General features: G+C 45.4%; 1 protein-coding gene across 1 annotated transcript in view; it reads right to left on the bottom strand.

The window, feature by feature from the left end:
• Positions 1–667: 667 nt before the first annotated feature.
• GLG1 (golgi glycoprotein 1) overlaps positions 668–23333 on the bottom strand; it is a 62815-nt gene continuing 40149 nt past the window's right edge. Inside the window, exons 8-26 of the mRNA XM_088519820.1 lie at positions 22171–22385; positions 17624–17745; positions 16847–16948; positions 14805–14958; positions 13123–13260; positions 12044–12130; positions 11247–11309; positions 9951–10064; positions 9472–9560; positions 8712–8829; positions 7983–8075; positions 7459–7596; positions 6051–6174; positions 5704–5846; positions 5381–5482; positions 4644–4751; positions 3877–3997; positions 2218–2324; positions 668–1719 (exon numbers count right to left, since the gene is read on the bottom strand). Of these exons, the coding sequence (XP_088375946.1) occupies positions 1552–1719; positions 2218–2324; positions 3877–3997; positions 4644–4751; positions 5381–5482; positions 5704–5846; positions 6051–6174; positions 7459–7596; positions 7983–8075; positions 8712–8829; positions 9472–9560; positions 9951–10064; positions 11247–11309; positions 12044–12130; positions 13123–13260; positions 14805–14958; positions 16847–16948; positions 17624–17745; positions 22171–22385 (2306 nt within the window). The 3' untranslated portion in view covers positions 668–1551. The remainder of the gene's footprint in view (positions 1720–2217; positions 2325–3876; positions 3998–4643; positions 4752–5380; positions 5483–5703; positions 5847–6050; positions 6175–7458; positions 7597–7982; positions 8076–8711; positions 8830–9471; positions 9561–9950; positions 10065–11246; positions 11310–12043; positions 12131–13122; positions 13261–14804; positions 14959–16846; positions 16949–17623; positions 17746–22170; positions 22386–23333) is intronic.

Here is a 23333-nt window from a genome sequence, read left to right on the forward strand (position 1 = left end):
CCCTGTGGCACACACAGGAGAGCACATCTAAAAGGCTGATAAAGCACGTCCTGTGGTACGGTCAACTCTCACTCCTGGGTTTCAGCAACACACTCGCCCTAACTCCTCGGTTTCAACCACAGCACACGACCAACGACCTGCCCTCCTCCTGCGTGCGGACGGAAGGCGGCGGTAAGGAGCTTTCACAGAGAAAAGCGTAGCTTTTTCAAGACACCTTCTCTGAGTTTTCAGATGTGAGTATCAGGTTCTGGAAGCGTGGCTATAGACAGCCTGAGCATGCACGCTGGTGGTGACAACACAAAAGCTGTTTTCCCTTGAAGATCCGGATGCTTCTGCCCTTCGTGCAGCACTGTCATCCCCCCTTCTCCTCTCCTGCTTGCTATCCTGGACCAGCACCCGTGTCCTACATCCCAGGAAATGCCAGTTTCAGCCTTAATCAACAGTACTTGTGGGAACTAAAAGTATTCCTCAGTGCTTCCGCTGAAAAAAATGAGGACCCAGACAGGTCGGAAAAACCACTGCACTAACCCCAATAACCATTTTACAGTTAGAGCTGTTGGCCGTTCAGTCGCATCGCACACCTCTGGCAAAGCACCTCCCTGCCAGTATGTCAAATACCACCAAATACCACCTGCAGATCATTAATTCAGGGGAGTAATAGCTCAGCAGCAGCAAAGTAAAATAAATGGAGTGTTATTTTTTTTTCCCTCGCATCATCACTGATAAAGTTGTCCGAGTAACTGTTCAGGGCACCTCCTGCCACTGACAGCAGCACTGTACACTTCTGACAGGCTCTATACGCCTTGTGTCTACAGCATGTCTTTAATCTACTGAAATACAAGTTGTACAGCTCACATGGTATTTGATCCTGGTCAATGTTTTATTCTATCTTGCGAGTGGTAGAGGAAGATAGGGAGGACATCTTTTCAGCCAAAAAATAAATCCACAGTAACAAAAGCAGGATACTCACTAGAAGATGACACCAGTGACTGGTGTCCTTAGGTTGTCCAAGACTATGCTCTGAAGATGCTTTACATAAGATGAGCAAGATGTCTAAAACAAGGCCAACTGTGGTGTAAGATGCAAGTTACCCTTTAATTTCCTGCCTCTATTTCACTCAGCCACAGAGGATGACTATATTTCAGAATGAACTGTTACCTAAATCATACAGTTGGTATGCAGATACATGTCTTTCTTTAAAAATTTACTTAAAAACTGCTTGAGCTGCAGGTCATGTCAGTCTGATTTGGAGAGTGAAGGCAGTTCCAACAGCACAACAGACACTTGTCTACAGGCAGGTCAACGAGAGTCTGCTAACAAAGGGGTAACGAAAGCTGCTGGCTGGGCTGCCAATGTTGCACACAAACTTTCATAGGATGAAGATGCCGTGGATGAGATCCAGGATGGGAAAACTGAGCCAACACCTGCTGATGTTCTAATTTTTTTTTCTTTTTATTCTCCTCTCACAAGAGGGGGTGGGTAGACTATACAGAGGAGGGCTGTACAAAACTGGGCACTGGGCAGGCATTTCTTCAGCAGGCAATCCAGGCTCTACCTGTCCTTGAGCTCTCTTGTCACCCGCTTGGTGATGCGTCCACACATCAGGCCGATCAGGAAGAGTACACAGATGCCCACTGTGATCACAGACAATATATAATTCTTGGACGGAGAGGTCATAACTTGCATGGCAAGGTCAGAAAAGCCTTCAGCTGGGGCAACCTAAGCGGGAGAGAAGAGAATAAATGAGCCAGAGAACTGTGCTTTGCATGAGACTCTCAGGTCAATCCTGAGATTTAATCTCTGCTGCTGCTATTGCCTCCTTCCACAGCCAGACCTGTCCCGAACCACAGCCAGGCAGGCCTGGAATGATTCATCTCAATGAGCAGCTCCCCAGGAGACAGTTTTATACCAGGGAGTTCTGGTGACCCCACTCATCGCCCTAGACATTTGCCACATCGATCAAGCCCCGCATGCCCCAAGGATGATTTAATCCTGCACTGTTGAGGATGCATCCCAGGCACTGAGAAACAAAGCATATATGTTAAAAAGGAGGCCCGATTCCATGTTTTTAGATGAAGTTCAGTGCTCTACTTCATTCGGAGATGCTGAATTTCACTGCAGGTCAGGCTTTTACTAAGCAGTTTACAACACAGCAGTTTGGCGGAAGAGCCAAGGCGCAAGGCTGAGGCAGTTGGCTGAAACGCTTCCCATGCTCACCTTGGCGGCGTAGCTCCACATCTCGATACGGTCATTAAGGCGTTTCTTGCACTCCGGCTGCAGCCTCACACGCTTGTCTTCCAGAGCTTCCATCAGGCAGGACATTTCTGCAATGTGCAGGAGAGGCCGTTACACACGAGCAACGGCCGCCTCAGCAGCAGGCTAAGGGGCGAAGGATGCCGAGGGAATCCTGGAATAGTTCTGCTGGAAAGGTTTTGCTGCCTGCGTTCCCCGAGCTCTGCGCAGGGCCAACGGTGTTACAAGGACCTGGCTGCTACAACAGGCTTGACCAATCCATGACCTCTCATGGAAGTTCAAATGAGACACTGGCATTTTGTCTCCTTTATACTTATGCTGCCTTACTTGAATAATCCCTAATTGGATTTTTTTTTCTGTACAATGAAGAGTTATTTTGCTCATAAAAGGCAAGCAGGCTTGAAGTTTTAAATTAACCTCAGACTTTTAAACCCAACTGCTGGTTCAAACAGTCAGTGGCAGAGCCCTCTTTAAGCCAGACTTCTGCATATCTTCAGTGCAAACACACCGGAACAGACAGCAAAAGAATTAGGACAAAACAAGAAAAGAACAAAGGATACACAGAATTTCAAAAAGGCATTCAATAACTATCATAAAAGAAAGACAGTGACCAGGAAAATACTTGGCCTGCTATTTCTAGTGACATATAAATTCAGGAAAACACACATATATTTTTTGCACTAGCTTTTTTTAAGCACCTGTATATGTTAGCCAGCTAGCTAATATAACAGCAGTAGCAAAAGGCTTGAGCCCAAACAGGAAAGAAACAGGTTAAGAACAAGTTTCAAGTGGCCTGAACCTGCTTCCCTTTGTCTTAGGGAGACCTAAACAACTGATGAAAACTCAGAGCCTTGAGCAGCTACCTGAGCTTGGGAAATGCAGGAGAGACTGCCTATCTTCTGGGAGAGCAGACCAGAAAAAAATGTGCTTCTTTAAGCAGAGGAGGGAAAAAAAAGAGGATCAAAAGACTTCAGCTTAATTTTATCCACCAAAAACACTGAAACAAGCAAAGCAAACTAGGAATAACTACTGACACAAAGAAGGACCAAGAGGGATTTGCCAAGGATGGATCTTGTGAAACCAATCCCATTTGCTTCTGTAGGATGAAAAAACTTAATTCCAGGAAAGCTTCTGACACACTCTGATACAATACTGTCTGATAGAAGTGAGTCTGAGCGCTCTATCTTACATGCAGCTGATACAGAGTGGAGATAAACATCACTGAAAAACTGAGTCCGTGTACTTCAGGGCTTATTTTTCAATGGAAGGATTTACTGAGCAGGGATTATAGACTTGGCATCAGGCACTATTGTCAGCAATCACATGAATGAAGAAACATAACATATACTTGTTAGATTTGCAGATAAGGCTGAAGGATGCTACATGAGCACTGAACAACTGCTTCCTGCCTTGGACACAGTGGAGGACTAGAGCACTTCTTGACAACCCTCCCAGCGCCGCGACTCGAGCAAGGGCACCTGCCTCCTCTGGAGCAGCAGCTCCACCTCGCTACCTGCAAACGTCTGGCAGAAGCATCTGGTACTTCAGACAATGCTGGTAGGAGAAGGCAGCCTACGGCCCTCAGGACAGACAGGGCCGTGCAAGCAAAGCCTGAACACTTACGGCGTCCTCTTCCCGGCGGAATGGCAGCACAGTGGTGTTTGATGTCTAGGGCACAGGCTGTGTGAAGCACTGGGTCAACAAATATATCTGCTTTGCTTTCCTTCAGCATGTTGAGCACTTCCTGGAGAAGGAAAAAATTACAGGTGCATCTCAGGAAAGGAGGGAGAATGAAACACTGCAGATCATGTCTGTTGCCAAATGGTGGATCATCTCTTTTAATGGTGGATCTTTTAAGCCACCATCACAGAAAAACCATACCAATAATGGATGTGATAGAAATGCTGGAGGAAACGTCCTGCTTTATGAGGAGGAGCGTAGTTAAGTTCACTAAATACCTGTATCAAGGCAAAACAAGCTCAATATACCAACGTTATTTTGGTTAAAATTGAAATGAATGCCACAGTTATGGGGCACTTCACAGGACTCGACCACAGCCAGCGCCTAGGCCATATTCATCATTGAGGAGGTCTGCAACTGACCCAGCAGCAGCAGCAAACAGATCAGTAACTAGAAACTTTGGCAATCATAACCAAGAATAGATCCAAATTCTGGAACAGCAAAGTATAGCACATTGTAGGCACAATTTTCATGAGCAACTTGAAACTGAATTGAATTGCTGCAGGTCAGAATTGAGATGGGCAAAGAAATCTGCAGAGCTTTGGCTTCACACAAGCTACACCGTGGCCTGGGGCATGATCTGGAAGAATATTTAAGAACGCTGCAGGGACAGCATGCCTTTCAGGGTATGTTCAGTTTAATTCCTTTACCTTTTTGCACATTTCAGTTTTTATTTTCAGCAGATTCACTTTCAGACATTCTTCCACCTGTCCAGTCTGCTCCTGAGCTGCTGCTTCTTCTGCGCACAAGTTGGAAATCTATTTTGGAAAAAAATATATATATATGTATATATTTTAACATTAATAAATGGTACCTAACAATCACTCTGCCTTTCAACACATTTGCATCTCAGCACACAAGCCCATCCCAGGAAATCCAGCTTGACTCCTTCAATACACATACCCTTCTTAACCCAACATCAAGAAATGCTGAACTGGTAAGTGGGCAGGGAGAAAAATTGCATAGAAATAGTGCTAAGACTTGAAGTAAGTAATCCTTGAGACTCGGATTATTATGCTATTAAAAGTAAAAGCTCAAAATCTGACTGTATTCCAGTAAAGATAAGGCCAGAGAACTACTCATTGCTCACAACAGCAATGCAATATATTTCCATGGTCGTTAGTGGTGATGAGATGCCAAATGGCAAACTTTACTTCACACTAGCACTGCACAGGAATCTGCCATTCTTACACACTGGGAAAAAGTCCCAGGCAGAGAAACTGACTAGCTGGAAGCAGCTGATTTTTTTGTTTGTTTGTTTGTGTTCTGTTGGGAGAGTTCACATTTTAAGAAACACTAAATCAATTCCATGACAAAACTTCTCATTTCCAGGCTCCTGAGGATAGTTTTCATCCTGAATAAGCAGCTGGGGAGTTATTCCTCCTACCTCTTCAGAGCAGTGCATCTGAAGCTGGGGATCCAGCCGATAATCAAGAGCCGATTCCTGGATTATCACTCGGATTTGGTCCTCGCAGTCTGGAGAGAGACGCTATTAAGCGGAGAAAGTCATTAACTCACTCCATGAGCTTTCTTTTCATAAATAATCACCCTGCATTTTAATCTGTGTAATCTATAGTGACTGCACGGCAGCATAAAAATTCGTTGGGGTGCAGCAGGCGACGCAGGCTGAGCGCCCCGCGAGCCCGGCGTCCCCCTGGCAGTCGGTGCGCGTTGCCCAGCCTGTTCCTGCAGTCCCTCGTCTCGACTCACCTGGTCTGCGTATTTCAGCTTGAGGCACGAGATGACCTGACCCTCCAACTCTGTATCATCCTTGGCCCTGCTCAGGATATTCTGGCAAAATTTGGGGATGTCTGCTTTGCAGGCCTTGCGGAGCACAGGATTTAGGCGATAATCTAACGGAGAAAACACAGCAGAACTTCATCTCTCCAGATAGAGCATAATACTCAAAGAGCTTTGAAAGAAGCATCGCCCAGAAATCAGGACGTGTAATGACAATTGTGAAGAATCAAATGAAGAGAACAGTCCTCCAGGCATGCAGACCACCCACTAGCTCAGGCAAGCAGTATTTTATTCTCCCCGCCACGAGAAGGGCCTACCTGTGTTCTGTGTAATCTGGCGCTTGGTAATCATTTGCTTGCATTTAGGATCCATCACTTCACTGTTCTTATTCTGTTTCAGACACTGCAACATGTTTTTTGAGTCTGCCTCTGGGCAAAATCGCTACAAAAAAAAAATCAATTTCAGCACCAAGCACTCAAAAATCACATAATGACAGAACAGAATATCCACGTGCCTAACCTGGAGGTAGAAGGAACTCGGTTCCCTCTAACCCTAACACCTCCTACCACTAAGGACAGTGCTGTTCTCCAGCTTGAACACCCGTATTTATGGAGTGTGAGCTGTGCAGTACAGACCCTGCTAGTTCAGGGTCTAGGCTGCAGCTTGCACTGGCAGTACCAAAAGCAATTTACCTTTATTTTACATTCAGAAGTTACCACATCTTTGAGAGAAACCTGCACCAAATCTGATCTCATTCACTACTGTTTTTAATCCAATTTATTTTAGAAATTTAAAGGGTATCTGGCAACTCCATATACTGCCACTGTCTGTAACAGCTGGATGGACAAAGTGGCAGGTAAATACTTTGTGGGTAACCCTCAGGACAAAGGTAAGACCACGTAGCCCCAGAGAGCTGCAAGCTCACTCATGCTAACTTGGCCATTTCTGTCCTAAATCAGAGGACTTATTACTTCTTAATCACTTATTCCTTCTGTCAGGAATGGATTCTGTGGTTGTAAGACAGAGCTCCTGTGTTGATAATCCTCACCATCTCTGATGACATTATAAGTCTTCTTTTAAAGCATAAATCTGTTCTGGAGAGCCATAAACTCTCCAGATATTATGCTTCAGACAGCAAGAAGGATTCAGAGTATTGTACAGAGTACACAGAAGTATTTCAGGGCTTGTAGTTCTAGCTACAATGCAGAAGTGTTCCATATCAACACTCACTGCTGTTTGTCACATGGCCCCCCTTTAAGGCATTTCCTATTTTTAGTATCAAAGTTTTTGCCTGATTTTGCCTACTCTATCAGTCTGATGAAATCCTGCACCAGGTCAACAGTGAGCTCTGTAATCGTGGTGACTTCTCCACCTCTGCTGGAGGCCAATTTGCTGCAGCAGGAGAACAGGTCAGATCAAAGCTGTATGGGAAGCCTCAGCACATCAGACTTCCTCCTCTAACACTTCTGGCGTGTGGGAGACAAATATTTGCACAGGCTTTAATCAGGTATTCGGAGGAAGCAAGGTGAGAGATGCCTTAAAGAAACCTCGACTTGCCTCAGAGTGAAGAATCTGGTTATTTTGCTTAAAGGCAATCATACTCTGAAACACCACAGCAATTCTGGAATGAGTCATTATGGGGAAGCCCAAACCTGATAGTTCAAGATACACCAATGTACTCTTACATCCCAACCTCACCCTCCTAAGTCAGCACCCTTCCATCACCTTGATCATCTGCTTGCAGACTCTCATGAGTGTGTAGTCCAGTTCGGGATCCATCATCTCTGTCTCCTGCAGTTTAAACACCTTCTGGTGGCACCGGGTACTCAACTGCTTCTTGATTTCCTTCAAGCACTCAATAATCTAGAACACACACATTTAATGGGATGACATTACACATTTAATTACACATTTAATTTGATGGGTCATGTGGACCTACTCCCCATACCCCAAAACTCATTTTGCAGACACTGTAGCTAAATTTTTTTTAGCAACCTTTGCAGTAACCAGCTAATAGTTTAGAATTAAGGTTAAACAGGGAATGTCTTATTGACAGCATTACAATCACTCATTACATTGCTTGTGAACCAGTGAAAACCATTTAAATGTTCCAAGACACTGGCAAAAGGTTTTAGTGCTGCCTTAAAATGAAAATCCAAAGCTGCGTTATCAGAAACAAAAAGTGTCCATTTTTTTTTTCAAAATGACAGTACAAATCGAACTCTAAATTATTAATAAAGATCCATTACCTGAGCATTGCCATAGGCTACGTTTTGGCAGTAATTCTTGATGTCACTTTTACAAGCCTCGTACAGTTCTGGTTCAAGTCTGATATCCTCAGTCTACAGGACAAATTACATCACGAGCTTTTAATTGGGATACCAAAAAATCCTACAATTTTAACTTTGTTATTCTATTAACTAGAACCCTGTTCATCAGAAGTAACTATCACAACAGGCAAGTCAGTGTCTTTGAATTTAAGGGCCTTGGGGGTAAGAATGGTTAGTGGGACTTTGCAAACCCCTGCGACGGATCAGTTGGCTTTTCACACAGAGAGAAGCAAGAGGCTCCATTCAAACATAATTATAGAGTTCAAACATTAATTACAGAGTTGGCAAGTTGTCCCCACAACTCCTCCACTAACACAGAAGTCTAAGACAGCTAAGATCTTTGGCGATGAAAGCTAAAGGACATATCACCAGCCACAGTACGACCTGCTAGATCATCTGCTAGAGCCCTGGGGACGTTAGCAAGCAGAGCATGTTGCTCTAACATTAAACATGAGACTATTTAGGTCATTGCTTTCACTGGGGAAAGGCCTGGTGGTGTTAGAAGATTTTCTCTCAGTGGAAAAAATAGATTAGATGCTTCTTATGAATGAGCTTCCTTATTTTCCCCTGAGGTGGACAGGGCAGGAAGCTCTAATTGGAAGACCTCACTGGAAGAGCAAGCACATCAAAAGCCTCATGCGTGTTTACCATCTCCAGCTCCTCAACACGCAGCTGTTTGCGGCACTTCAAAGACACCCTGTGCTCCTTGGCATCCTGCAAAGTATCATTGCGCACAGTCGTGCTCAGACAGATCACTACATCCACCCTGCAGGAAAGAGAAGGGTTTCTTATTCATATACTCCTCTCACATGTCAACCAAAATCTGGAGGGAAGTTGGGGAGAGGGGACAGACATGTTGGATCACCACATCACGGAGCAAAAAACTGACCCCAGGAATGTAAACACAGTTTATATCTTAAAGTGCACAGTCTTCTTATCCATAAACACAACTGACCTTGTGTGCAGTTCAGCCTTACATTAATGGAGCAGGCTATTAAATGAGAAATCCTTCTACCGAAATGCATGAGCCTGCTAACGCAAGCAGGATATTTTCCTTTCCCAGACCAGCAACTCTAATTCTTAACTGGCATCTTAGAAGACAATGAATCTTGCAAGGGTGTAAAACATCCTGAGGCACGCAGATCATTAGTGGTAATAACCAGCTACTTCCATAGCAAGAATAACAATTAAGAGGACATGGTCTTGTGTAAGAGGTAAAAAGAAACACCTCTATAAAGAGGGAGCCACTGCCTCTCCCTTAAGCATTTGCAGAACAGAGTTTCTACAAGAAAATGCACAAAATCAATTTTTAGATGAAATCTAAGGTTTCTTGACCCATCATGAAATAACATTAAAGCTTTATTATGCATTCTACAATCAGGCTGCTGTTCGCTCAGGTGCTACATACTTTTTCTTGATGTTGGGGCAAAGTTTCAGCACATCCTCCTTGCAAGCCATTTTAAACTTGTACGAGAACCGGAAGTCTTTCATTTGAACCTGCGAGAGAAGAGATGAGAAGAGTTTTGCTCAACCACAGCAAGAAAATTAAAAAAATTATATATTTTGCACAGACCATCACTTGTTGAATCACAAAAATCAGCAAATGCTTTTGGCCACAACTTATCTGTGGGGAATCGAAGGAGACACTGCACTGCTGAAGTTGGGACCCTATCTAACATACAGCAGTAAGGAGGAGGGCTGAAAAGAAGTGATCTCCAGAAAGAACCACTTATGAGAGGGCATGTGAATACAATCATCTAAACTCAGAATACTACCTTTAACGAAGTAGGGAAAAGCAAGGAAGAGATTCCTAAGTAGCTAATTCCTGTCAACCACCTCAGCGAATAAAACGAGTTGCAGCTGGTAGTGTAGAAAAGCAGTACTTACCAGCTGGAAGTGAGTAACTCCAATTGCACACTTCTCATTCATCTCCTTCTGGTGTTTGTTCTGTATCAGACACTCCATCAGGTCCCCAGAATCTATCTGGTTATCTGCAACCTCCTGAAGGATGGGCAAAAGGCTTGAAAACAGGCTACGATTTTTATATTCCTTTAGCCCACTGTGTCTGGGAAATAACTCAGAGCAGTAGTATTTGAAGTCCCACTCTATTATGTGCTTACAGACACCCTCAACTGCCCAGTGTTCGCTTGCATATCCTCACGCAGTTCAGAAATGAAGCATCTCCAGCAGGTCGAGGGAGGTGATCCTGCCCTGGTGAGGCCGCATCTGGAGAACTGTGTCCAGTTCTGGGCTCCACAGTACAAGAGAGATGTGGAGCTGCTGGAGAGAGTCCAGTGCAGGGCTACAAGGATGATCAGGGGCCTGGAACATCTGCCCTATGAGGAGAGGCTGAGGAAGCTGGGCCTGTTCAGCCTGGAGAAGAGAAGGCTGACAGGGGACCTGAGCAGTGTCTAGAAGTACCTCAAGGGAGGCAGTGAGGAGTATGGTGCTGGTCTCTTTTCAGTGGTGGCCACCGACAGAACTAGAGTAAATGGCCACAAACTGAAACACCAAAAGTTCCACAGGAACTTAAGGAAAACTTTCTTAACAGTGAGGGTGACAGAGCACTGCAACAGGCTGCCCAGAGAGGTTGTGGAGTCTCCTTCTCTGGAGATCTTCAAAACCCGCTTGGACACAGTCCTGTGCCACGTGCTCTAGGTGACCCTGCGTGTGCAGGGGGTTGGACTGGATGATCTCTAGAGGTCCCTTCCAACCTTAACAATTCTACGATTCTATGATTCTATGATCTCAGACACATTAGATTCAGAGAGAGGACAACAGTGTAGAGCCAACACTTCCATGCAGTATTAGACTATTCAAATCCCACAGCAGCGCTAAGAAGTTTTATCAGCAATGTTATAACTTTAAGCACAAGGTAGAGCAGCTAGACACACTGCTTAGGTGCAGGAGAGAAGAAAAGGTTGAGTTTCTGACCCACTATAAGGTATAATTTTTAAATTGCAAGGCACTTTTAGAATCTAGTTCCTGCGCTAGGTATTGCAACAACAGTGGAAGTACTGCATGGAACCAGGAATGCTTTCTTTACTTATTTCTAATGCAAATTTTATAGACTTCTGTGATTGTTCTACCTCTGGTTTTAACTCTTCAAGGAGAGGAAGCATACCAAGGATTTAAATATTAAAAAGCTCCCATACAGCATTTTTTCCTCCTCAGAGTACTCACATGACAGAACGTCTGGATGATGGGCTCACACGCTCTCATCAGCAAGGCTTCGATCTGAATGTCCTGCAGAAAACATGCAATATTTCTTTCTCACAGTGAGAAGACAGTTACTTAACTTGGTTTACAGGGTTTTTTGCAACCCAGAGAGCTTCGCCCTTCAGTTCTGAAATATCCAGGGTTCATGCCGGTGAAAATGTGGCAAATGCAAGAAGGAAAGAACCTGATCTCCACAGACAGAAACTCACTGCTTGGGTAATTCAGCCAGGCTCCTCCAAACCTGACACTATGGCACTAGAAAACATACCAGACTTAGGCAGGAGTTAAAGATTAATGATAGTCCTGAGCTAAATGTTTGCAGCCACTGGAAGGAAGAGCCTCTATGGCACCAGGTAAATTTTAAGATATACAGGGAATCATTTGGGACAAGATATTCAAAACACCGAAATTCCTAAAAGCAAGTGAGGCTGCTGATCTCAATGCAAATATTAAGACTGTACTTAAGTTAGTTCTTGCAATACATCTGAGCCAGGGAGAGAGCAATTGCAGTATGGTATGAAACTGCTTGCAGGTAAGACCAAAAACTAAATCTCCACAACATATTTTGATGGTATTAAAAATAACAGGATTATCTGTGCAAAAGCTTGTAGCTTCAGGACCACCACCACTTTAGGCTGTTGCTTCATTTTTCCTTCCACTTAAAATCTTTAACTGTTGTTCACCTGTCTTTGAGAGCCTCCAATGGAAACTAACAGGGCATGCTTTATTCTTCCCTTCATCCTTGGCTGAAAACTGCTCACCTCAGACTCCAGCTCTGTAAGATTTCCCACTATGTCTCTGCAATCAGACACCAAGTCATCAAGATGGTCCTGAAGACATTCTAGTTCCTATAAAAGACAATTGTTTTAGTACGTGATCTAAGGCCCGATATTCAAAATCTGTCTCGAAATGGGTGCAGGGGTGGAACTTCCCCCCTCTTCATAAAACGAACAATCTTATTTAGATCTAAAGTCTTAAACCAGTTGATGAGAATTTCAGAACTGATGCACTAAGACTTCATCTGTCTCCTTGGAAAGCACTTTCATAGCTCAGGCTAAGACCAGTTACTTGGTACCATCCCTTCCTGCCTTCACTTCGTACAGGATTACCTTTGCAGAGAGGTAATGTTGCAGCTTTACACACACGACAACCTGATGATTACAAGCAATATTCAAAGAATCTGCTCCGTACCAATGTACATTTGGATGTATTCGCTGTAGTGACCGGGCATGTCACACTAGGATGTTACTGCTTGTCCTCGATGTCCTTTACACAGGGTGTCTCCCCATACTACCAAACTATGAAAAACGCTTCAAAAGGGCAACGGTGCGTGCACCCTGCATCTGCTGTCGAGTGCCTCTCCCCCACAGCTCTGCTAAGGCTGAGCAATTTAACATGAAAGTATTTACTGAAGCTTCGTTAAAGAGCAGCAGATGTTAGATGAGTTCTTTATAAACACAGGAAGCATGGCAGGATTTGCCAAATGGAATGGGGATAAAGTTTACGTGGGAAATGTAAAACTTGAAATAGGATATTACAAATTAGAACCAGGACAGGGGGCTGAGGTCACTTCTTTAAAGCAAAGTCCTTCATATTAACCACCCCCTCTCCCCATCTCATTCCACTACACGTTTGAATATTCTGAAACTATGCTAGAGGTGCAAAGCCTCTTCATATCACCATAATCTTTCAACCTAGTGTAGATTATGTTGCAAAATGAGTTTTTTAAAAATACATTTCCAACCATAAAGATCTCAGCTAGCTATGACGTGTTCCTTCATCCCTCTCTTGCCTCCCCTCCCAGCAAGTCTTGCTAGAACAGTTTTCATGCACAACGTACCTGTCCCGTCTCTGTTTTCTCACTGCACCATTTCCCCAAGTCAACCATACACTTGTCCTGGAGAGCCGGATCCAGTTTCACATCCATGGCTCGCTGGTGGAGGATTCTCTGCACCTCTGCTCGGCATTCTCGGGATAGCTGCGAAGAGGGACGAGAGCTTTTAGCATATGATGTATCTAAACACGTACGACACACACAAAATTTTCAGCAGTGCCTTCCTGAAGGTGAGCCCCAACCACTAACCCCAATTCCAAGCAGGACAAAAAAGTCCTGCCCTGCTCACTGGGTAACCAGCGGGTTCAGAACACTGATGTTCAGACATAATCCAGACACCAAGAGCTTGGACTTTTGTTGTAGCTTAGAGTAAAGCTCCCTTCATTCCAGTAAGGGAAACTGTATCCTTAAACCTTCTCTTTGCTCTTAAATGGGATGTCGAAGCAGGTTCCTAAGTGAGCCCTGCACTGCCACCTTCTCTCAAAGCTACATCTGGAGAAGGAAGTCACAACAGCCGATGTTGCCCTCGACACCAGAAAGGCACCAGGCCCTAGGCCCTGCTGCAGCTTCCCTTCTGTCGCCTCCGCTGCCACCAAGTGCAGCCAGCATTTGTCCAGACAAGGACGGAGACAAAACGTAGTAGATCAAGGGACACTGGGATGGTGCTCACCAGACCTGGAAGGCACTGGTGGAAGTGAAAAGCTTCGCATATTTAAAAAATCCAAAGCACCAGAAGTCATCTAGTACTTTGGGGACAGCACCAGAAGAGGACAGATCTGATGAGCTTGCTTCCAAACTCTGAATTTCACAGTGACAGCTCCTTTAGCCTACTTTCTATAAGAAAAATACATTTCAGAACCGTTTTTTCTCTCTCTGATAGATTATTTGCAGGGGGCTATTGATTTCTTTGGTCAGCACTAAAATAAAATGGAATTAAAAAGTCAACTCAGCACACTAAGAGACGGCATTTAAAAAAATACCCTAAAAGAGAAACTTCCAATCAATAACTGACCTGTGCCACAGAAGGCTTTTTCCAGCCAACCGTAGGAATTAAATTTTAAGCCAGGCCACCGTGCAACCCCGCCAGCTCCCAGGAGCGCACTGCAAGGCCAGAGGGAAGGGAGCCAAGTCCCCGGCTGCTTGGAGGGGCTCAGCGCTGCGGCAGGGACGCGAGAGGGCAGCAAACCTGAGCAGAGAGGCTCTGAACCAGCACAACGTGTTTAGGGGAGCTCCAGACCTCGGCCAGCTCTTTAAAAGTTGCCATAGGCAAATTTAGCAGCACAGGACAAAGAACTGAAAGTGTGTTTTAATACCAACAGAAAGTTTAATGGAGTGTAATCTGAAGCTGCACTCAAATCAAAGCTAGAAACAGCCTAGGAAAGCTGCACTTCCATTTTTTTTTCTGCTGCTTAAAAGGAATTTTACAGTTCAGCTGGCTAGCTCCAAGGAAAATCAGGGGACTCTTTGGAAGGAGAAGAGGGCGGACGTGCAGCGTGCCTACACTGATGCGCACGGGGGGCTCCCAGTTTCCACTGCAGGCCAGTGCCACATCTCGAGTCGCCTGTTTCGCTTTATCAGGGGCAACGTAAGCTGCAACAGTGCCGTAGCGGGGAGCTGGGAAGGGGCACCAGTGCATGGAGCATCCACGGCAAACGCTTCCAAGCCCTGCGAGCGGGAGCAGCGCTTACCCTCCGGCCCTGCTCCTCGGTGCGGTACGCGTGCCGGTACAGGCAGGAGAAGACGGCGCCCGGCGGCATCAGCTCGCTCGTCTCGTTCCAGCCGTGGGTATGGCAGAGGCGCGACGCGTCGCCCTGGCACTTCCGATACAGGACCGTGTCCAGCCTGCGAACGGGAAAGTCACCGCTAGCGCTCCCAAAGCTTCCAGGCTTCCTCTTTCGAAGCGCTTGCAGGGCACAGAGACCCATTAGGTCTCGCACGCCACCGCATCCCGGAGCAGCATCGAGGCCACTGCACCAGCCGGTGGCAAAACGCCCGGCGCTCAGCTTGAAATTACCTTCCTAATCCTGCAAAAATGCACCGGGATCCTCAATTACAAATCAAATCTTCCACACCTCTACTTTTCTCCTATGGTGTGCCGGCCAACTGCTGACACACGAGGAAAAAAAATCCTCCCCTCAATGTGCTACAGCAGCAGAAAGGCAGGTACACACCATTTTACTTGTGTAATACCTTAGGGGTACTTTTAGCATTGCCATTTAGAAATGTCAGCTTCATAAGAATCTGAATTTGATTAATTATCTCCTCTGCATTTAGGCTGATTTAACCGAAGGCTCAGCGTCGCTCAATTCTGCACGCGGGAAAACTGCGCTGATTAAGATGATGTTTAATTACATTAAACTGAAAGATACTGCCAGCCTTTCGAAATGCTAACCCGAGATTCTGACGCCTTAAAATGCAAACATCGGATGGAATCTGTGGCCAAATTTACATAGATTATTATAAAAACAGGAGGTAAAAAGCATTGTAAAGACTCCTGGGCTTTTTCTCAGGGGTCCAATAACAAGGTTTTTGTTAGTCAGCTCCAGGGAACTGCGTGGTTGAACAAAGCTGAGCCAAGTTTGCCTGCTCTGTAATGTGAACTAAGATAATCTTTACTCCCAGCAAAATGCAGATACTCAGTTTTCCTCCTTCTGTTCACTTAAGTTTGGTTCAAGTAACTAACTCCCTGCCAGAAAGCTGGCATAGGAGGAGGAATCTACAAGGATCCTCCAGGGAAGCGAAGCAGTCGCAAAGCAGGCAGTTATCAAGGTGACAAAACAAGCAGAAACAAAGCCCTAAATTCTGTGGCCCATGAACCTCCTGCATATCCAAAAATAGTTGGCAGAGCATCTGCTTGCTCTTAACCACTGGCAACACTGCCCACAAATACAGTGGTAAGGCAGATTTTCTCAGTGACTAATTCAAAGTGCAATTTAAGGCAATGACTTCTTGCTTTCCTCCCTAGAGTCGCCGAGAACAATTATTCCCTTTTTTGCAGCAACCCCACTGGATGTACGCTGCCTTCCTCGCCTCTCAGTTTTCTGAGGAAGAAAAGCCAAATATTTATTCTTCCCTCATTGATCATGTTTACCAAATACGCCAAATTCACATCCTCCTCCCACTCATCTTAATCCAAACAGACACAGAGGGCTCTGTGGATATTTAAAACAAAGCATTGCAATCTTTTGGTTTTTAAAACAAAAGTTTGAAAAGCAGTGCTCCAAAGGGAATTACACCCACCCCGCAGGCAATAACTCCAACAGGATTTGAAACAAGGCAGAAAGAAGCAGAGAACCACTGAAGACGGTGGCTTTTTGTTCTATTTAGTAGCTTGGTTCTCGCAGGCCCCATGTTGTAGCACACAATGCAGACAAGAAGCAGACAAACCTAGACACCACTTACACAGAAAGCAACCTTTACCTTCAGCACAGCCAGAAGTTTTAATTAATTATGCCTCAGAGCTCAAACTTGAGAGGGTTTCCAGAGCTGTCTTATTTCTTCTAAATGAGCATCTGATTTAAGTGGGCATCACTCCTACCTCTCCCAACCACTATGCTAGACAGATATTAATGCTTTAAAGCTGGCCAGCTTAAAAGTTCTCGGTCTCGTTTAAAGACAAGTAACCTACACAGCTACATGAGGAATTGCTAGCGCATATGCGTGTTGGATATGGGCATCTAGAAAAATGCCCATATCTTCTTTTATCTTAGTCTTATTTTACAGTTCTCACTTCCAATCGCGGGATATAAAATACTGCAGCTCCAGGAGCCGATGCTCACAATCCTCTACCATCTTCTCCGTGTATAAATGCTCCATCAGACAAGACAGAATCCTGCAAAAGATGAAAATACAAGTTAGACAAGAGACTCAATCATGAGCTGCCCCTCAGTGACAGCTGGTGCTGCCAAATCAACAGCCTTGCCCATGAACCATGGCTAAGAGGCACAAGCAGAGCCAAGATGATCTTCCCCCTCTTTCAAAGAAGAGGCTGCATCCAAAACAACAACATACCACATTCACACCCTCTTTAAAGTCCTCTGATTTAACTAATTAGGATCTGACATGTGACAAAATAAGAAAAAAAAATGGCTTGGAAGACTATCTATATATCTATATGATATATATATATCAGACCTGAGATAAAGCAGATGCATCTCTGCAACATGGGTTAATTTAACCAGTCTTTCAAGGCTTGTTACTTGGCTTTCTGGTGTTGCTAAAGACTTACTGCATAAGAGAGATGAACACATCAAGTGTTATGAATTTAATCTAAGCTCCTAAAATAGCTACATCCTTCCCCACTGCTAAACCAGCCTTGCTGCAAATATACCAGCCTGCTGATACAGCAAGAACAGAAGGGAGCCCAGGCTGCACCTCCTCCTGCCCTGCATGAACTCTATGAAAGGAGCTTGGAGGCTCCTTTCTGCCCAGGTTGGTATCTGGGCTGTTTGGTCATGTAACCTTTACGGGTGCCCAACAAAACCCCCGGTAAGAGACAGCAACCTACATGGGATCTCCAGAGCGTATGTGCTTGCAGGCAGTCTGGATGACCGACTCGCAAGCCTCGTTGAGAGCTCGGTCGATGCGGTAATCTGCACCGGGGTCAGTCTCCTGAATCAGTGTTTGAAGCTGGAAGAGAAGGGTGGAGAGGAAAGCATGGATTGTACAGCTCCAGCTTCTCCATTTGGCAATTCTGTGTTGATGACAGCACCAGCACATTTGAGGTCTATGCTACAGCGGCTTGTTTTAAGTGCTGTCGAATTGTGTGTACTAGAAAACCCAGTAATATTTGGTGACAGTCACATATTGAAGGCTAACTGTAAACCTGGAGTTTACTATACACCAATTTGCAGAGCAGATTTGGTAACATTTGAACACTGTGGTTTTGGTCCATCCTATGCCTTGGTGGCAGCCTCATTCCATAAGGTCGGTGACACCAGGAAAGCAAGTTTGTCACTCTTCCATGAAACTGATCTTCAACTCTGGACCAACACCCAAATCAACAGCTAAAGATCAGTTAATTGCTGACTAAAAACAAAGCTTTAAAACAAAGCTTTAAGCTAAAACAAAGCTTTAAAACATTTTTGAATTGCCTGGAGGAACCAAAGATACCAGACACAAAGTCCCATTCCGCAGACCCGTGAAGCAGGATTCCCTTAGGGATGCTCACTCAAGGTCCTGGAAACCAGGGTTGGTCTACACTATAGAAAACATGTGTCAGGAAGGGCAGCAATTTATTCCATCTATTTGTTAAGAGAAGTCACGGTGTAAATCAAAAGTGAAAGCAAACTTTTCATGGATTCAGCTCTCAGGGAGGCCAAGCTGAAGCTACCATGTCCCTGTGCTCCCTTTGGAACTTCTTGCTAAATACTTTAAACTCTCATGGGCGGGTTCAGGATAAACAGTTTAATCAGTTATTCTCATGAAAGCTTCAGAAAAAGTAATATTTGCGCCTAAGAGAGAAACACCCCCAGCATCTGAACGTGAGTTTGGGAAACACGTGCCAAGCACCAGGGAGTAGAATATGGATGAAGCTCAAAATCCCGTTTCACTGACGGGGATGGCAGGAAGGGTCTTCTCTGCCACCCCTCAGTCCTGGCTCCTTCTGCCCCACTCCATCTCCCACCAAGCCACGAATCCTCAAGGACTGAGGAAACAGGCAGCCCGATGGCCACCCTACAGGCAACATGTTCAGCCAACAAACTCAGAGCAAAAAGAGCATCGGGAGGGAGGCGCTACTCTCCCACAGGAGTCTGGGCGAGCACAGCCAGCAGGAAAGCTTTGACCAATGAATAATCTACAATTATCTTCATCTGATAATCTAGAATTATCTTCATCTGTTTGGTTTGCAGGATTTATGGCAAGAAGCCAGCCCAGCCAGACACTTCCCAGCTGGTAAAAGGCACACTCGAGCTGAAAATGGGGCATTTGGAGCTTCAGTACAGCCGGGCTCCTCATCTGATTTTGAGTCCTTTAGGTGTTTAGGGTTATTTTTATCCAAGAACCTCCCCAACAGCAAGACATGAAAGATGCAAGGACAAGCATTAGTAACGCTATTAAAAAAAAGAAAAAACATTTTACAGCAGCAATTTCCAGGCACTAAAAGCCACCTTTTTTCTTTTTTTCTCCCGCAGTTCTACCAATGGGTCATTTCAAAAATGCATGCATCCTTGAAAGGCTATTTTCTGCAAAAATCACCATCCCAATGAGCACAGTTCACACGCCCCAGAGAACCAGTTTTGCTTGGGAAGATGCGCGGTTGCCTGATGGGGCTGGATCATAGAATCCTAGAATGAATCACAGAATGCTTAAGGCTGGAAGGGACCTCTAGAGGTCATCTAGTCCAACCCCCTGCACACGCAGGGTCACCTAGAGCACGTGGCACGGGACTGCGTCCAAGCGGGTTTGAAGATCTCCAGAGAAGGAGACTCCACAACCTCTCTGGGCAGCCTGTTCCAGGGCTCTGGCACCCTCAAATGAGGTGCTTCAGTTGATGCTTCAGTTTGTGGCCATTTCCTCTAGTTCTGTTGGCAGCCACCAGTGAAAAGAGGCCAGCACCGTCCTCTGCACTCCCTCCCTTGAGGTACTTCTAGACACTGCTCAGGTCCCCTCTCAGCCTTCTCTTCTCCAGGCTGAACAGGCCCAGCTCCCTCAGCCTCTCCTCATAGGGCAGATGTTCCAGGCCCCTGTTCCAGGATCCGTGGGAAGCCTCGCCAGGCTCCCAAGAGGAAGCGCTCAGGCCTCAGGTTTGGAAGCAGCAGGCAGCTTCCAGCTCCCTTCCTCCTTGCAGCGCCACGCTGGGAACTAGTGTCAGCTTTTCCAGAGCAAACCCTATGCCAAGCGCGAGGCGTAAAGCAGGGAGCCAGCTCCACTGAGCCAAGAGCAAGTAGGAGGTGAGTAATTTGGCACTGGTGACAAAAGGGAGAGTTTTCCTCCCTCCCACAACTAACCCCTGCTACTGAAAAACAGTCGGATAAGCCTTATAACCCACCAAACTTTTATCCTGAATTGCACCTAAATTAACAATTAGCTATCAATTTATTGGCTCTATTAGAAGCTGAAAGCAGAGGTACCAGCCCTTTTAGCAGGAATTACAGGTTTTCATGTTCAAGGGATAAACAGAAAAAAAACAAAAACCAGAGAGGCCCTAGGAGCACAAAGCATATACAGAAAAGCAATGTGCCAGCAGTGGCTCTATACCAAATCTTGCTCCCAGGGAGCCACTCCACAGCTGTCACACACTGTCGTGTGCAACTTGGCTGCCTGCAGCCGTAGACCTACACATTCTGGGGCCCACATATTTGCTTTCCAATGATCTACAGCCTACGGCCCCATCTCGCAGCCATCACCTGCAGTAGGCACAAGAGCTCCTCCTGTTACACATGATAACAGCATGTTATTTGCAGAAGACAACCTATATATTCATGCTGAGTATGTACTGTGTCTTCCTTACAAAGCAGCTGACCTACCATAGAAGAAAAAAGCAGGAAGCCCATTCCAGCTAAATAAACTAGAATGGAACAAGAGCCGAGACAACCGAGGCCAATCCAAGCACCACCATCCCCATACAGAATATTGACAGTAAAAGATTTAGGTACATCTGAAGCTGAAGGCAGCTATGTAAGGGCATTATGTCACTCCTCAGGAACCCAGGACATTGGAACACGTATCTTATTCTTGCAATCATTTATCTCCCTCTGCCCACAAAAATATGGGCAAGCTAATCCCATTTTATAAAATTAACATTTAACTTGCTCCTGTTGTCTTTGGTACAGAGAACAGAGCACAGGTCATTCAGTTTAAAGGACAGTCACTGGCAAGCCCTGCTGCTTCACCAGTTTCCTGCACATAAATAAAGCAGAATTTTAAGAGCAGCTATGGAAAAAGCCTATAGATTTCCACACAACTCCCTCTCACTTCCCAAAAGCCCCAAACCTCCCCTTGCTTTGGGAACTTCTCTGCCTCAACCTGTGCCTTGCTCCGACCAGGATTTACTTCCAAGCAGAAACAATCTCCTAGTAATTTTTGGATAACCAAGTTCTGTGGCAGCAAGTTCAACTTCACAGATGAAAACCATACACAAGTACCCAGTTGTCCCCACAGATGCTGCAAAGCGTCACTCCCCGTAGCTCACTGCAGACCCCGAACACGCAGCTGCTGTTCAAACAGAGCCAGCTTCAGCACAGCATCACCCAGGGCTTGAAAACGACATTTCACCAGCTCTTCGTTCATTTATCTTTGCTCACACACACACACACACACATTGGGAATACTGGCCTCAGGCTTTAAGCTACATTTAAACTGAAAATGTGCTATTGCAGGAGGTCAAGAGCATCTATCTGCTCAAATTGCTATGTTAGCAATAAATTCTGTAAACTATTCCTCAGTCATTTTTGCCACATCCCTTTTCCAGGCTCATCTCGCATGCAGAAGCTGAAGGGTTATTAAGAGCAGGTATTAAGTACAAACATAATATCACATGAAGTAGCATTAATGAGCGGGGAGAAATATGAGGTAATTGCTTCCAATTTAAAAAGACTAAATACAAGACCAATCTGGGCTGAAACTACCACTCTATTTTTAAGTAGTATTTTAGAGAAGAATGACTATTTCTTTCAGTAGTTGCAACTGAAATGATGAAAAGCAGTTCATGATAGCAGTCACTGAAGTTCTATTTCCATCATTCAAGCCAAGTGAAAACAGGAGAAAAAAACAATGTGCATTTTCAAGGACAGGGCATATGGGGAGAGAAATCTTAAAATTACATGAACAAAAGTTTCCCTGTATCCTGCATCCAGGAGAGAATGAGGTGACTTGAGAACCACTAGAAATGAACAACTGGAGATCAAACACGACATCCAGAGAAGAAAAAAAAGGTGGAAAGAGCATCACTGACGTGCTGCTAGGCCCCCTGTCACCCTTCCCAGCACGCTGGCTGCACAACGGCCTCCGGCGTGCGCTAGCACCCGGCAGGGGCAGATCCCCTTTCGCACCACCCTCGCAGTGAGGAAAAGCCTCCCAGCTTGGACGTGGGAGGCCAGGAAAGCATCTTACTGCCTGCTGACAGTTGAGGCCGACGTTGCCCTTCTCCCCTCGCACGACTTTCATGAGGCAGTGCAGCGTGCGGCCCTTGCGGTGCAGGCCCGAGCAGTGGTGCTCGATCTCCCCCCGGCAGCTCAGGATGATCTCCGGGCTCAGCGAGAAGTCCTCCATCAGCATGCGCCTGTAGTCCAGCATCTCGCCCTGGCACTCGCTGCTCACTTGCCGACCTAAGCAGAGGGAGGAGGACACACGTTCTCCGCGGTGCTCCGCAGAGCCCCTCTCGATCAGGGCTTTGGTGGCAGCACATGGAGGACCACGTCCACGTTCTGGTCAACGTCAGAGCAGCACTCAGGTCTGACCAGACTCGCTGGAGGTTAGGCCAATTGCTGCTCCTTTCATCGAACACAACTTATAAACGAACCATTCCCCAAGTTCCCTAAGCCTGGCTAAGCCCCTAAGCCCGGCTTTCAAAGAGGGAACTCCTGAACGATCCAGAGAATCTTATTTTGGAGTTTACAGGCAGTGATTGCTTCTGGAGAAAAACAAACACCCTCACTGGATCTGCAGTTTTTTAGTAACGGGTTATCTGTTTCCCATCCATTCAGGTGCTTGCTTTCCCACTGCAGAAAGGGAAGCACCTCCAGTAATTTAAAAGCTGCAGTTGTACAAACTAACAGCAGTTAACAGCAATATGGAAATTTAGCTTTAATAAATATGAAAATTTACTCCTGAGCAGCTTTACTAGAATCCCATGAAAATCGCTTCAAATCAAAAGGAATGGGATAGCGTTTTCTTGCTGTGGGTGCTCCCCATCTATTCATAGGAGTAAAATCCCCAGATGAGGGAGATCCTACACCAGAACAGCAGCTTGCAGACATTATAACAAAAAAAAGCAGAGGGGCCTCCAATATGGATGCAGAGGATACGAAATGAGGCATTTTACACAGTATAGCAATTTCATACAGAACATTTAACATGGTGCTACTGTAGCACCCTGTAACACCTTGGGGAACACCATGGCACACACTTTCCTTCTACACAGCAAAACCTCAATAGGGATTACAGAAATAAAGGAGCGTAAACAGCATAGATACCCCTGGCTTTCACTGAGTGATGGCGAACAACCTGTCTATCTTGCTCTTTAATTTACTAGCATATTTAATGTTTACTCCACA

Source organism: Tinamus guttatus, unplaced genomic scaffold (genome assembly GCF_059628265.1).
Source record: "Tinamus guttatus ecotype Peru unplaced genomic scaffold, ASM5962826v1 Tinamus_guttatus_pri_ptg000074l, whole genome shotgun sequence".
NCBI lineage: Eukaryota > Metazoa > Chordata > Aves > Tinamiformes > Tinamidae > Tinamus > Tinamus guttatus.